Source organism: Urtica dioica, chromosome 7 (assembly GCF_054948205.1).
Source record: "Urtica dioica subsp. dioica isolate 48M chromosome 7, U.dioica_male_clone48M_v1_H2, whole genome shotgun sequence".
Classification (NCBI taxonomy): Eukaryota; Viridiplantae; Streptophyta; class Magnoliopsida; order Rosales; family Urticaceae; genus Urtica; species Urtica dioica.
In genome coordinates, this window is record NC_142762.1 from 35,871,676 (window position 1) to 35,886,584 (window position 14,909).

The window sequence follows — 14,909 nt, forward strand, 5'->3', positions numbered from 1 at the left end:
TGAATAGTGGTGAACTATATTTAGATCACCACTATTCAAATGAGATGCATATTTGGAGAATGCATCAAAATATAGATCATGGTTGAAGCATGTTCTCTATAAGTTGATGCAATTTAGATCACCATTGGAGATGGTGTCATTATACTATTCAATTGGGTTATAATTACAACTTATATAAATCATGGTATATTAGAGAGGTTTTTTTTTTGTTTATTAAGAAAATCCATTAATTTCACAAAAAAAAAAAACAGATAATGCATCGATAATTAATTGACAAAATAAAATGTAGCAGTTTAAAAAAGACATTTTTGTGTGTAGATTTCATGAATTTGATGACAAAAAGAAATGACGCACCCAAGCGCAGAGTGTTTCATCACACATACGTTGAAGAGGCGAAGTGCTGGTGTAATGCCTCATATAATAATGTTTAGGGAGATATGTCCGGAGAAAAACCAGTCATCAAATTGAGGATGAGATGGAGTGATGAGAATTTACTCACCATCCGAGATGATAAATCAATATCAATATGGAGGACTTTCTCATTCTCGTGTTATGCCTTGGCTCTGATTGAAAATAATGGCAAGCTCACTCAAACACCAGTCCAGTGAGTGGAATACTAAGCTCGTCAAAATCAGCTTAGCGTTGTACAATGATAGTTATATCCTAATTCCTAATCATGAAAGGTAACAACATTGATATCCGTTAATATGAAAATGTGGCACAATATAGAAGACAACGAGTAATCTTTTCACAATGAATAATTTTCTAGTAATTCAATAATATTATTTGAATGAGCACATCTTGATCCTTTAATAACATATTAAATGTTCATTTAAAATCTTTTAAGTTTTAAAATTTTACGAGGGATGCAAATTTCCTTAATTTAATTTGTCGGTTTGTGGTCTATGAGTTTATTGTGCCTTAGCTCTAAGCCATTTGCGTTATGCATGTGTGATGTAATTTTAGTTAATGATATAGTGTAAGTTTTGTAAAAATATTGTATAACAACAATTTACACAAAAAAATACTCATTCTCATTCTCCGGTCTCCGTCTCGCTAATTTTAACAATATACTAAAATTATATGATGAACACATCAACAAAAACTCAGTCGGAATTCAATATAAAGATTCAAAGCATTACTCGAACCATAATGTGTCGATATGAAATTGACGACATAAATATAACATTGATATGATGAACGTAAATTAAGCAAACTTGAAGTTACAATTTCACCTTAATATTTGAATTAAAAAATAATAAATATTAAACTGATATGATGATTACAACAACGAACACAATTGGGAACAAAACAACAAGCATTATATAGATTCAAAACAATTAATTTTATATTAAAAAATATGAAAATAAAGTTGAGAAAATTAAAAATAAAAATCGTAAAATATATAAATCATGTTGAAAAATAAATATTTATTGGCCGTAGATTATGCCAACCCTATTTTGTTGAAAAACTTTGTCGGCTATTCCTTCATTTAATTTATAATATATTTATATATATATATTTATAATACCATTTACAAATCATAATTAGAAAATATCCAAGTGCTTAGTTTTCTTCTTGAATTAGCTTACACTCCATCAGATTAGTTCAGAGCTCTTCTATTCTTATAGCCCGTGACGATCCAGAAGTATTGATGAATCATGATGATTGGATTTGGAAGGAGATAGTGGGACTAGGCCAAGTAGTAGCCATTATTGTTTTCATTCAAAAAGTTTGAAGCTCCATATTCAGGCATGCAGTTTTATTTGCTTTGCAGGCTCGTCTGCAAAAAAAAAAAAAAAAAAAAAAAAAAAGAAGAAAGGATTGTACTCCTGAATCGTATACATTATCATATAAACATAAATATATTTATTTATGGTGACGTATATATTCTGCTTTGGACCTCTTTATTTATGCATATCCTATTTAGATTAAAAGGATATGGTCCAGTGTGCCACTACTCACCCACATCTTGTGCACCTTAGCAATCACAAGACAACACATGAGCTACTCATATTATTATTAATCGACCGTACAGAATGCAAAGAAATTAAATATAATTAATTTATACAATAGAATTATTGGTGCACTATAACTACTAACTATACCTGTACAAGATAGAGAGATTAAGAGAGTTAAAATTTAAAAATAGAGAAAATAATATATTATATAGCACATCAAGAATCTGAAAAAGAACAATATTTGTGAGAGAATCCAGCCCTGCGTTTCATTTCATCATCAAAGCCAGAAATATCCTGATTATAATTTATTTAACTACATTTTTAATAAATATTTAAATGTTTTTGGCATAGAAGTAAAAGCCACAAAACTAGTTTCAGTGAATCCCGTGATACAAAACTTTAATCGCCTGTGTGTGTTACACATAATAAAGATACACATTATGGCACTTGCATGAACTCTCTCTCTCTCTCTCTCTCTCTCTCTCTCTCTCTCTCTCTGTTTTTGTCTGTTTCCTTTGTTTATCCTCATTATAATACCCGGAAACCCTCTCTCAAACAAACCCAATCTTATTATAATCTCAACCTCTCTCTCTCTCTACCACAACGCTCTCCAAGTCCAAACAACACTACAAAATCTCTTCCTCTCATAAAATCTTTTTTCCAGTGAGTCGAGAGAGAGAGAATGCAAAGCCGAAGCTCATTTCTGAGGCAGCTGAGCGAGAGAAGAGAGGCTTGGGAGTCAGAGTCAAACAGGTGGGTCGAGAACACGATGATGATGAGCCACAGCGAGATGGGATTCGAAACGGACTTCAACAACAACAACAACATGGAGGGGTGTTTTGGTAATTTCGAGGGCAACAACAATGTGATGAGGAAGCGAGTGATGGTGTTGGTGGACGAGTCGACTCAGTCGAAGCACGCGATGATGTGGGCTCTGACTCACATGGCCAACAAGGGAGACTTGTTCACTCTCCTTCACGTCATTCCTTCTTCTCAAAGGATCTCTGAAACGATCTCTTCTTCTTCCGATTCCTCTTCTTCTTCTTCTTCCTACTCTCCTTCTGGTTCACCGCTTCTCGCCAACTCTCTTGGCTCTCTTTGCAAGGCTTGCAAGCCTGAGGTATTTCTTTCTTGCATTACTCGTCTCTGCTCTTTTACAAATTTTTATTTATTTATTCAGAACCTGTTTTTACTGTAAAGAAATTAGATAGATAAAAATTCATAACTGAACTTCTGAAGATATATATATTTTTTCAGTTTAAGCCAAGCATGTTTTTTTTTATGCTTTTTTTGTTTTAAATCTACAAAAAAAAATGAGTTAGATGTATTTTTAATTTCTATTTAGGTCCCTTCTATTTATTAGATTTCATATAAATATATATATATATATATATATATATTATTTTTCCTCAAGTTAGATTTCATTATCTCAGTGTGGGAATGTATTAGATCTCCTACTAATGTAATCTTATTTTTTTTACATTGTTTTATCATTATATACAATTTCTTTATTGTTTATTTCATTTTATTTTCTTATTTCGGAGATGGAAGTTTAATGATTGTTTTGTCAGGCTCAGTCGTTGCTGTTCTCTTTACCCTTTTTCTGTTGCACCTGTTGATAATTTTCAATTTTTCATCATATGGTCTAAGATTTCTTTTTTCAGCACAGCACGGCAATAATAATTAAAAATAAAACCGTGAACAGAAACAGAATAGAGCAGACATTTCTCTCTAGATTTTATCAAAAGAAAACACAAGACTCTTTACAATAGTCACATCGTCTGATTAAATCTATTCCTTGAATAATCTCGTTGACACGTCAAATAATAAAAAAAAAGGTTGAAGTGGAAGCTCTGGTGATTCAAGGCCGAAAACTGTCCACAATCCTAAACCAAGTGAAGAAGCTTGAAGTCTCTGTGCTCGTTCTCGGTCAAAAGAAGCCCTCCTCACTCTTCAGCTGGTACTACTAACCTAACCTAGCTCCATTATTTTTTGATTTATTAATTAACGATAATAATGTGTTATAATCATTATATGGTTCAGTTTCTGTGGGACTAGTCGGTCAGAGGAGCTTGTGGAGCGATGCATAGAGTCAGCGGAGTGTTTGACAATTGGAGTGAGAAAGCAGAGCAGAGGAGTGAGTGGCTATCTCATTAGCACAAGATGGCAAAAGAATTTTTGGCTCTTGGCTTAGGATATATTTCTTTCATTGAATATGTGCACTTTGTTTATTTCCTAACTATGCTCTCTAGTTCAGAGCTTTTAGCTTAGTTGATAGTTACCACTTTGTAATTATTATCAACTATCCAGTGACTTACTAGTTGTTATTACTAATAATTAGTTATTAGTGACTATAATAATAATAATAATATCTCAAGTATCTAAAAATAATCATCAATCTATGTCTTGTCTTTGGGTGGGTGTTTGAACTTTGAAGAACAAGGTCTTTTAAGCTATATGGTGAATTGAAATGGTGTTTTGAAAAGAAGAAAAAATAATCATAGGTATTATTCATTCCAACATTTTTATTTTAATTACAATTACAAGTAACTATTTATTTATTGGATCTTGGTTGAAATCAATCATGACTAATGGTAAATAGATATTATTTTACTATTAATAGATGCACAATTAGTTTAATAGTCCATCATTTTTTTAAAAATGAGTCAAATTTCATTTTAATAAAAAAAAATAACTCATCAAATTAGATTTAATTAAATTAATTATTTTTAATTAATTTAATTTATTTCGATTTGATAGACTATTTTCTTAATACAACAAAACTTTGACTAAAATTAAAAAATTAGTTAGTTGCAACGAATAATTTTTAATTTTGATTGATAAAAATTAAATTTCGATATTTAAATAATTCTGAATTACCAATCCAGCTGATTCTCAATAAAACCATATATAATGTATTAATGGTTGTGTTTGACTATTGCTCTTGCTATATAATTAAAAATTCTAATATGAAAATAATTATGATATCCCATGTCTTAATCTTGATTCATCTTCCAACGAAGCCTCGATTAGATTTGTGTGTGGGTGGGTGTTTGCTTTTTGATAGGGCATTTAATGAATTAATTGAATTTTAAATGTATAGTCTCTAATTTAGAGTATATTCACATGACTCTCCGATGGGATATTTATGTATTAATTATATCCATTAATAACACATTAGGAATCGAGCCAATTTACATTGTGAGACGAGCCGTTTTGTTTTGCCTTTCAAAATCTCTATATATTTTTGGTCTCTCCTTTAAGCCGTTGTCTCTTCCATTGAAGAGAGCGGGGATTTTATTTAAATAACTCATTTGTGATAATGACACATTTTTCTGATTACAATATTTTTCAGCTATCACGTGCATTACACGTGTTTCAACTTTCAACCTAGTGCAAATAATAGAGAAGACATTTCCTTTTATATTCTATTAATATATTAGACATTAAAATTTAAAACACAAATATAAATATAAATTTTAAATTTCACAATATAAAAAATATATTACATTTGTGAGACTTCAAAGAGTTTACAAAGGAGGTAATGTCAATTAAACTAGGCGGTTGGTGATAATAATAATAATAATAACAACATAGAGGACACTGAAAATGTAATTACTTGATGGCTTGTATAGTAAATAAATCATATTTTTTTTAATCGCAAGTTTTCATTCGGCACAGGCCGTATAAATACAAACAAAGTTTCCGTTAAAGTATTATAAATAAAAGTTATGAATATTCTTAATTGAATCTTAATTTGCCTGCACGGACAAACCTTTTATTATAATCATCCCAATTCCCAACTGGAAAGTGGAAACTGTCTTTTCTTTATTTCATTGAAGTGATTTAAATTTAAAAGCTTCAACTCTTGCGTATTAACTTCCGAATCCCAACCAACAATATTAGTCACCGCTGGTAAAGGAATAGAAAACATCATAACACACTTTTAACCAAAAATGTGTATATTTGAATACTTGCGTCCCAACCCCGCAAGTTCATAGAGTGCAAATTTAATGAAATCATAAAATAAAATAAAAATTGTGAAGAAATTCCATTAAAAATAGATAAAAACAAAATAGACTACAAACATGACGCAAGTTTTGACAAATTACAATTATGAGTACATGTTAGCAATATTATGGAAATATTGTACATAAAATAAAACAATTTGCGAAAATTAAATAATTAATTTTAGAAAACTAATAACCAAATAGCATAAGAAAAACAAAATAAACTGGTATAAACCTTAACCAATAACAAGAACAAAAAGAAACAAAGGGATGTCGAGGTCCGTTGGACGGTTTTTTTGAAGTTTTATCGCCCTCCACAGGTGCTGGATTAGTCGAGCGAAAGCCTCCCAGGATACAACGACAACAAGACAAGAGTTAAGCACCACTCGGCTTGACTACAAAGAAATTAAACCACGATCTGAATACTACCACAGGACTACAAAAAAAAAAAAAAACACGATTTCGGAGAGAGAAAGAGGAGAGCAAGAAACTTGTTGGTTTCGGTGCGTTTCGAATGAGAAGCCAATGTCTCCTTATGTAGGAGAGCCAAACCTTCGGTTACAAACGTTTCAGCCAACGTTTATAGCTATTAAGGATAATTAATGCTCGTCCATTATGGCAGTTTTAAACCCAAAACCTACAACCCATTAAAGCACGGTTACAAGGTTGAAAACCGTCCACTTATTGCTTGCTCGGTTACTCACCATGCAATAAAACCAATTAGTATTTATTTAATAATTAAATAAATAATTTATGAAGGAAACGGCCAAGAAAAAGTAGACCACGAGCCAAGCTAAGTCGAACCAAGGCACGACTGGCGACGGTGGTGCGTGTGATGGACTTGGGCTTTTCTAAACCCTTGCCCCTCTACAAAACTGGGTCACCATACCCAAACCCTTTTGAACAAATTTGGTATATAAACTCATACAAAGTCCACATATCTCTTCCATGTGAGACTCTTGTATGAGCACACACATCCACGACACATTTCATTTCCTTCACAACATTGGTATTTTCCAACCTATTTTGAGCATCAATTTCTCATTCAATATAACATTGATTTTGGCAAATAAACATTCAATCTTATACCCTTCGCAACGAGGAATAAGAGTAAGTAGGATTAGTCGATTCCGATGAGTGTACCCCACTCAAATCTTAGCCACAAATAAGCCACACAATTGTAAATAAAAACCATTTATTACAATATTTCCAACAGTACATACTTGGCTCTTTCGAATCACCTTCATTGTTTGATGAAAAAAATACAATCGAGAAAAACGGTTAATCTATCTCGAGTCAAACTACAATTAAATTGTTGTTATTATGAATTGGTTATTTTTGTTATTGACAAAACTATTGTTCTTAATTATGTTGAAAACATATGTGATGTGTCATGTAATATGAAGCACACTAGAAGATTGCATACAGGCACACCACACCGCATCTCATACAACCGGAACGTAGAGCATGAAACACAATTTTTTATTTTTATTTTTATTTTCAAAGCCTATATACATTAAATTACATAAAGTCATATGTACATAACATTTCGGAACAAGTAATAACTTATTAAAAAAAACAAACTATTTACGCATTGAGATTCTTTTTACTTTCGTTACGGTATAGTTTTGTGTTTGATATCTCGTGTTTGGTTGAAGTTTTTTTGTTAAAGGTCACTCGTGACGTTAACATTTGTTCTCAAATACATGTGATTTTCTGAAGAAAGAAAATGCATATGAAAATATGATGCCATGTAAGAATAGAATAGTGAAAGAAAAAAAAATAACATTATCTATATATTCCAAGTGGAAGAAGAGAAGAAGAAAAGAGGCGGGAAAACATGGCGGAGAGTGTGGTGGGGTCATCAGTGGAGAAACTGGCCCAATTAATCGACAACTCAAATTCCGTCAAAGTCCTCCGGCGAACCCACGCGGTGGTTCTCCGGCGAGGCCTCCACGACCACCCAATCCTCAGCTTCAAGCTCCAGCGGTCCTACTCCTCCCACGGCCGATTAGACATCGCCGTCGTCCTCTTCCGCGCCAACCCCTCGCCCAACGTCTTCTTCTGGACCGCCCTCATCCACGCCCATTCACGCGCCGCGCGTCCCTCCGACGCGCTCTCCCTCTTCTCGGAGATGCTGTCCCGCGGCGTCAAGCCCAACGCCTTCGCCCTCTCGGCGGCGCTCAAGGCCTGCCCTCCCTCCGCCGCCGGAGCCCTCCACTCCCTCGCCGCCAAGCTCCGACTCAGCTCCGACGCCTACGTCAGCACCGGCCTCGTCGACCTATACGCGCGCGCGGGAGACATCCCCTCCGCCCGCCGCCTGTTCGAGGAAATGCCCGACAGAGCCCTCGCGGCTTCGACGGCCATGATCGCGTGCTATTCGAGGGCCGGGATGCTCCGAGAGGCGAGGGAGGTGTTCGACTCGTTGGCCGGGTCCCGCAGAGACGCGGTGTGCTGGAACGCGATGATCGACGGGTACGCTCAGGCCGGGATGACCGGAGAAGCGCTCTCGACGTTCCGTGCCATGCTGGCGGAGAGGTCGGGCCCGCGGCCCGGGGAAGCCGCGGTGGTGTCGGCGCTCTCGGCGTGCGGCCAGGCTGGCGCCGAGGACACCGGACGGTGGATCCACGCTTACCTGGCGAGCTCGGGGATCCCAGTCACTGCTCGGCTCGGGACCGCCCTCGTCGACATGTACTCGAAATGCGGGGTCTTGGAGGAGGCTCGACGGGTCTTCGACGGCCTCCGGGAGAAAGACGCCATCGCCTGGAACTCTATGATAGCGGGGTACGCGTAAACAAAAACGGTTAAATCAATTTTTTATTTTTGTTGATTTTATAACCGAAAAACGGCGTTTTAAGGTACGCAACGCACGGCTTTGGCCGGGAAGCCCTAAGTGTGTTCAGCCGGATGCAAGCCGCCGGGCACAGGCCGACAGACGTGACCTTGATCACGGTCCTGAACGCGTGCGCGAACGCAGGGCTAGTGACCGAGGGCCGCGCGATTTTCGGCTCGATGAGGGAGGATTTCGGGATCGAGCCGAGGATCGAGCACTACGGGTGCGTCGTGAATCTTCTGAGTCGGGCCGGGCTGTTGGACGAGGCTTGCGAGATCGTTAGAGGGATGGGGGTCGAGCCTGACCCAGTGCTCTGGGGGACGCTCCTCGGGGCGTGCAAGCTCCACGGGCGGGCCGAGCTCGGGGAGGAGATCGCGGAGATGCTCGTGGGCCGTGGGCTCGCCAGTGCCGGGACCTACGTTCTCCTCGCGAACATGTACGCGGCGAGGGGGGACTGGGACGGGGCGGCTAGGGTTAGGGTCTCGATGAGGGAGAGCGGGATCCGAAAAGAGCCGGGTTGTAGCTCGATCGAGGTGGAAAATAGGGTTCACGAGTTCGTGGCCGGGGATAAGAGGCACCGGAAGAGCAGAGAGATATACGCGATGTTGGAGGAGATCAACGGGTGGCTCGGGGAGCGCGGGTACGCGCCGAGGACGGACATCGTGCTGCACGATCTCGGGGAAAGGCAGAAAGAGAAGTCCCTTGAAGTGCACAGCGAGAAGCTCGCCATTGCTTTCGGGCTCATCTCCACCCGCCCCGGGACGCCCATAAAGATCGTGAAGAATCTTAGGGTTTGCGAGGATTGCCACGCCGTGACCAAGTTGATCTCGGAGATCACTGGCCGGAGGATCGTGATGAGGGATCGAAGCCGGTTTCATCACTTCGAAAATGGCTCGTGCTCATGCGGGGACTATTGGTGAATTGAGTTCAAACTCGGCTTTTAACCATTGTCAAGTAAACAAAATGTATAAACATCACTTGTTGATATACTATGCATCCAATGAGAGCTTCAATTAGCTTAATTTTAGTGAACATCCATTTTACCCTTTTCAAACTATTACTACTATGCAGAGAGCACAAATAGGAGTTACAAGCGGAAATTTAACGATATTCCCAGAAACGGGAAAATGCGAGAACATTTCAAAACAAAAATAAACAAATAAACCTAAAGCGCGATATATATAAATTGTTTCCTTTTTCTAATTTTCCGTTTCCTAATAGAACCTCATCGCCGTAATTTATAAAACCCCGAACCATCAGACCTTATCATCATCCAATTTATCATTTACAAGGGGAAGCAACTCCAACCGATTCCGCGGAGTCCTCGGAGTCCGTGGCGTCCGCGGCGTTCCCGGAGGCTGCTGAGCGATCATGTGCCTCACGTAGCCGTAGAACGTGCACCCAACTAGGGTCACCCCACACCCGATCGCGTTCATACCCGAGATCGGGTTGCGAAATATCATCCACGAGACCAGGACCGCGGCCGCCACCTGTGCCAGCAGTAAGAATATGAAAATCCATGCATGTGTGAAATTTCCAATTTCGTTAAAAGTTTTTTTACCTTTAAATTTCCAGCCACGTTAAATGTTACGGCGGTTGTGGAGTGGATGACGTAGAATATGGAGAAGTTGAGACAAAAAGCCAACACTCCGGAGCTGAAGATGATGACGAGGGACGAGGGGAGAGACTCATGTGTGTGAAGCCATTCCCAAACCCCGCTTCCTTCAAGTAGCAGTGCGGGCCCGGCTAATATCATGGTCGCAAAAGGTGCCATATAGTACACTGTGTTGATGCTGATGATAGAGAAACCAAAAACACCGGTTACTACCAATCAGAGAGCAAGAGCAAGTAAAGAATTTCTCACGAGTGAGAGCACATCAAATACATTTCTCAAACTTGGAAATATTGTAGAGACATTAGATTTGGAGGAAAGTCCATGTGCAGAAGGAAAAATAAAATAATGACCATTCATTTTAGAGGGGGTTTTGGAAGTCATGTATTATTGAGATTCCCTTGTACAAAATTGATCGATATCATGAAACTACGTACAAAATTCTAAGATCATGGAGATACAGATCGACACTCGTAAGATCTAGAAATACATTAGAGAAGTTGCATAACCAACTCCTAAAAAACAATGGCAAAATGTTTCTGGGGGCAAATTTCTCTGGAGAGAGGAAGGAATTTATAAGAAGAAAAGATAACTTGCTTCGGGATCAGACAAAAGGCAAAGTGAGAACAAGGTGTAAGAATACCTGTCAAACTTGTATCCGTGAAGTAGAGATTCTGCAAGGATAGTCTTTGTGGAAGTAGCCAAACAACCAACTAAAGCGGCACAAAACCCAAACATGTTAAAGCTCATCTCAGTCATGGAGGTCAGAAGAATTCCTCCAACAATGGGAATCAGAGAAGTCCAGATTCTCCAATCAAAGTACTTTCTCCAAACCAGCCACTGTAAAACAACTGTGCAATTCAGTGATATCAGATTGAGGATCAAACACTTCCCAAGAACTGTAAATATAAAAGACCATATATACATATACCAAACCAACCTGTGGTCGCAGGGGTGAACGACTTGATTGTTTGCATGAAGGAAACCGGAATGTATCTCAAACTGACATTTCCCAACACTATGTTGATACAGAACACGAATGACATTGGAAATATTCTCCTCCAGCGATCTTCAGGGTCGACTGTTATCAGAGGCTTGAGCTTCAACACCTTGATTACCAGGTAAGCTCCGATGGCCGAGCATATGAAATGTATACACGACACAGATAGAGGGAACTTGAAATCTAGTTTCTGCACTCAAAAACAAACACGCATCTCAGAATCAGATACAGAGAAAACGAAATAGTATTGTATAATGATTAATTCCTATCATATAATTAAAATTTAGTCTAGGTATAATTCAAACAAAACCTCTAATTCTTACTAATCAAGGATTTGAAGAACCAAGATAGATCAAGCACTTACTAATCTCTCCCTCCAATACAACGAAAGTGCATAAACCAATACAAAACACATCCAAAACCTTATCTTATGAAAAGGCATTCACTCATGGAAACAAATCACCGATTTCAGACTGAACTTGGCAAAGACATAGAATCTCGAGCGTTTAAAAAATTACGGAGCAAGAAAATGTTATAATTGCAGAGATTAAACGAAAATTGGCAAGCCGAAAGAATCATAGATGAAACGATGAGTTAAACAAATTTAATTCGTAAGAAAAGAATTCGACCTGAAAGATCCACTTGTTCATGACGATCACGGTGACATTGAAAGTCCACCACTGAAGAATAGCCAGCAGAGATCTAAACACGCTCCATTGGAACACCAACGATTCTTCCATTCTTTTATCGCTGTTTCTCTCTATCGGCACGCACAGACATACACACGCACAACAGAGAGAAACACTGGAAGCAAAGCAATCCGAGCCAGCGAAATTCAATTGAGCCACAAGAGCAAATTTCCTCTCGAAACTTCGCAGAGGCTGAGAGAAACTCGGTAGCAGCAGAGATAAAAACAGAGGAACCTCCTAAAACCCTAGAAGAAATGCGAGCCGACCTGTTTCACTCTCGTGCGATCTATCACGAAATTGAGACTCTCTCTCTCTTCTCTCTCTCTCTCTCTCATGCCATGAAAACAAAAGAGACACAAGAACAACGCTTTTGAGAGTTTAAGAATGAGCTTTTTGTAGTCCCAAAGTTTCTTCTCTTTCCCATTTTTTTTTTTTTTGTATCACTTAAAAAAAAGTAGTAATTTCTTTTTATTTTTACAATAAAAATTAGTAATTTCCCAGGTTTTTTATTTCTTTTTTTATAGGACTTATTAATTTATCACAGGTTAATGTCACCGTTCAAAGGTTAAAAAAAGGGGTAATTTTAAAGGTATATATCACTTTAAAGTATTACGTTTTTTTTATTATGAAAATATTTTTGTTAACAATGGTAATCACTAATTCTTTTTTTAATCATGTTTATACTGACCCGAACTAATATCTTCATATCGAAGGGTTTATCACTAACTCGTAAATAATAAATATCTGTGTATAGAATACTATAGATTATGAACATAATATATAATATTAGCACATAAGTTAATCTAGATGCGTTTGTTTTTATAAAAAGAAAAATAAAAACTGGACTGTGGGTCCCAATACCGAGACGGTCCAAGGTTTTTGGGGGTCAAAGCGGCGATGAAATCTCAGCCGTTCGTTGAGCATGAAAAATAAAATTTGGTAACTATGGCATATACGGATATACTATACTTTTCTCTTAACGCTTATGTGGCTTTTTAGATTTGTTTGGTGATTTTTTTATTTATTTATTTTTTTTAAGGCAGCTTTACTGCGGCGGGGATTGAACTCACGACCTCCACACATGAGGTTGTGTGGAATTACCACTAGGCTATCCTAGTACCACATATATGGCTTGATGTTTATTGGGTGCTCTAACAAATAACTACTTTGAAACATTGTAATTTTTGTATAGTCAACGTTTCAAAAAATTTAAAGAAATAATCATTGCAATGACGTGTCAATAATTATTGTAGATCAAATTTCATTTTTGCCCTTCACTTAAATATACTATTTTTTTAGATCAATTTTATACATTAAATTCAAATAACAATTTTCTTAAAAAAAATTACGTTCACTCTCTCTCTCTCTCTCTCAACAAAAATTAACGATTATTAACAAATATTAATGATTATTTACTACGCAGAAATCATGAAACTTTGGAACCCAATAGATTATCAACAGATATTAACGGTTATTAACCTTGGCTTATCTAGGTCGCGACTCGCCTCGTGATCGCGGTCATGATCACCACGAAAAGTAGTTCCAAAGTCGTTTCTTATCCAATTTCTTTCTGAATCTTTTGGACTGCGAACTAGATCGTCGCTGCCATGTTCACAACCTTGTCGACCACTAGCTTCGTCACCGTCCAAGACAATCACTATATGCGATCTTTCCTTTTACCAAAAATAGAGAGGAAAAAATAATTAATTTTGCATTGTAAACAGACATATGAAATGGTGAAAGATTGGTAATCAGCGATGAAAGACAACTTGCGTGTAACACGTCCAAGTCATCCACAAAATACAGCCATAAAACTTGTAGTCATCAATAAAAGATTACGTTGATTACCAAAAAGTTAAAAAATGGAAACAAAATTTAATTGTGTAACAGTGGGTGGATTTACGAAATACAAAAAGAAAGGATATCAATTTTGGTTAGAGAGAGAGAGAGAGTGAACGTAATTTTTTTTTTTTTTTAAAAGAGAGAGATATGAGAGAAAATGTTAGATCCTATCAATTATGAATTTTGAATAATAAATTGAAGTTTTTTTTTATTCGAAAATTAACTAATTAATTAAGAATAATAATGGTATTAAAAAGTTGTCATGTCTGCCTGATGGCTATTAGTTTATAATGTATAAAGTTGGGCTATATTAAAATTGTCATGTTTGAAGTGGTTTATTGGTGCTAATTCTCATTTTTTTTTATTTCCTTCAATAAAATTATTTTTGTTTTTGAAACGTTGTAATTTGACCAACGTTTTGAAAATTTTAATTAACTAGCCATGACATGTTAGTCTTTTACTTAAATGCCCTTATTTGTTTATTTTCGTAAATTAAAAAATAATAATTAGAATCTAAAAAATTAAGTAACTGCTTCATTAAATACATGCAATTAATTATTTCTCAAAATTCAAAAAGAGAAACTATTAAGCTTCGGTTTCTCTTTCATAAAAAATCAATTTCTACTGCACCATAATTTGAAAATGCACAAATTTATTAGCTATAATTAGCGAAAATTTATTGATGATTCATAAGCAAAAAAAACCTATAAAAAAATATAATATCGGTGCATATTAAATGAGTTAACGAAAATTTACTGGCGATTTAGAAGTAAAAAAACCGAAGCCATAAACCAACGACTATTAACAATAATTAACGAAAATTTACTATCAATTAAGAAGTATATAACCTGAAAATCATACAAAATTAGCATTTATTAACATTAATTAACGAATATGAAATTCATGAGGTGTTCCTTGTTCTTTTGCGGTGGCAAGCCTTCGATCCACTACAACCAAATCTC

The 14,909-nt window shown here is 36.8% G+C and overlaps 3 protein-coding genes across 3 annotated transcripts; 2 read left to right on the forward strand and 1 right to left on the reverse strand.

Moving 5' to 3' along the window:
- The first annotated feature begins 2,478 nt into the window (after nt 1-2,478).
- Nucleotides 2,479-4,352, forward strand: LOC149391126 (Adenine nucleotide alpha hydrolases-like superfamily protein). Its single transcript, XM_089618591.1, has 3 exons — nt 2,479-3,081; nt 3,800-3,921; nt 4,005-4,352. Exons 1-3 carry the CDS (start codon nt 2,644-2,646, stop codon nt 4,153-4,155), a joined length of 711 nt encoding a protein of 236 aa, XP_089474717.1. The 5' UTR covers nt 2,479-2,643; the 3' UTR covers nt 4,156-4,352.
- Nucleotides 4,353-7,666: 3,314 nt separating this feature from the next.
- On the forward strand, nt 7,667-9,842 carry LOC149391127 (Tetratricopeptide repeat (TPR)-like superfamily protein). Its single transcript, XM_089619649.1, has 2 exons — nt 7,667-8,755; nt 8,830-9,842. Exons 1-2 carry the CDS (start codon nt 7,812-7,814, stop codon nt 9,722-9,724), a joined length of 1,839 nt encoding a protein of 612 aa, XP_089475775.1. The 5' UTR covers nt 7,667-7,811; the 3' UTR covers nt 9,725-9,842.
- LOC149391128 (EamA-like transporter family protein) lies at nt 9,797-12,467 on the reverse strand. The gene is made up of 5 exons (XM_089619650.1): nt 12,046-12,467; nt 11,357-11,606; nt 11,060-11,267; nt 10,366-10,597; nt 9,797-10,294 (listed from the first exon to the last, which is right to left on the reverse strand). The coding sequence occupies exons 1-5, from the start codon at nt 12,154-12,156 to the stop codon at nt 10,061-10,063; spliced, it is 1,035 nt and encodes a 344-aa protein (XP_089475776.1). The 5' UTR covers nt 12,157-12,467; the 3' UTR covers nt 9,797-10,060.
- Between the last annotated feature and the right edge of the window lie 2,442 nt (nt 12,468-14,909).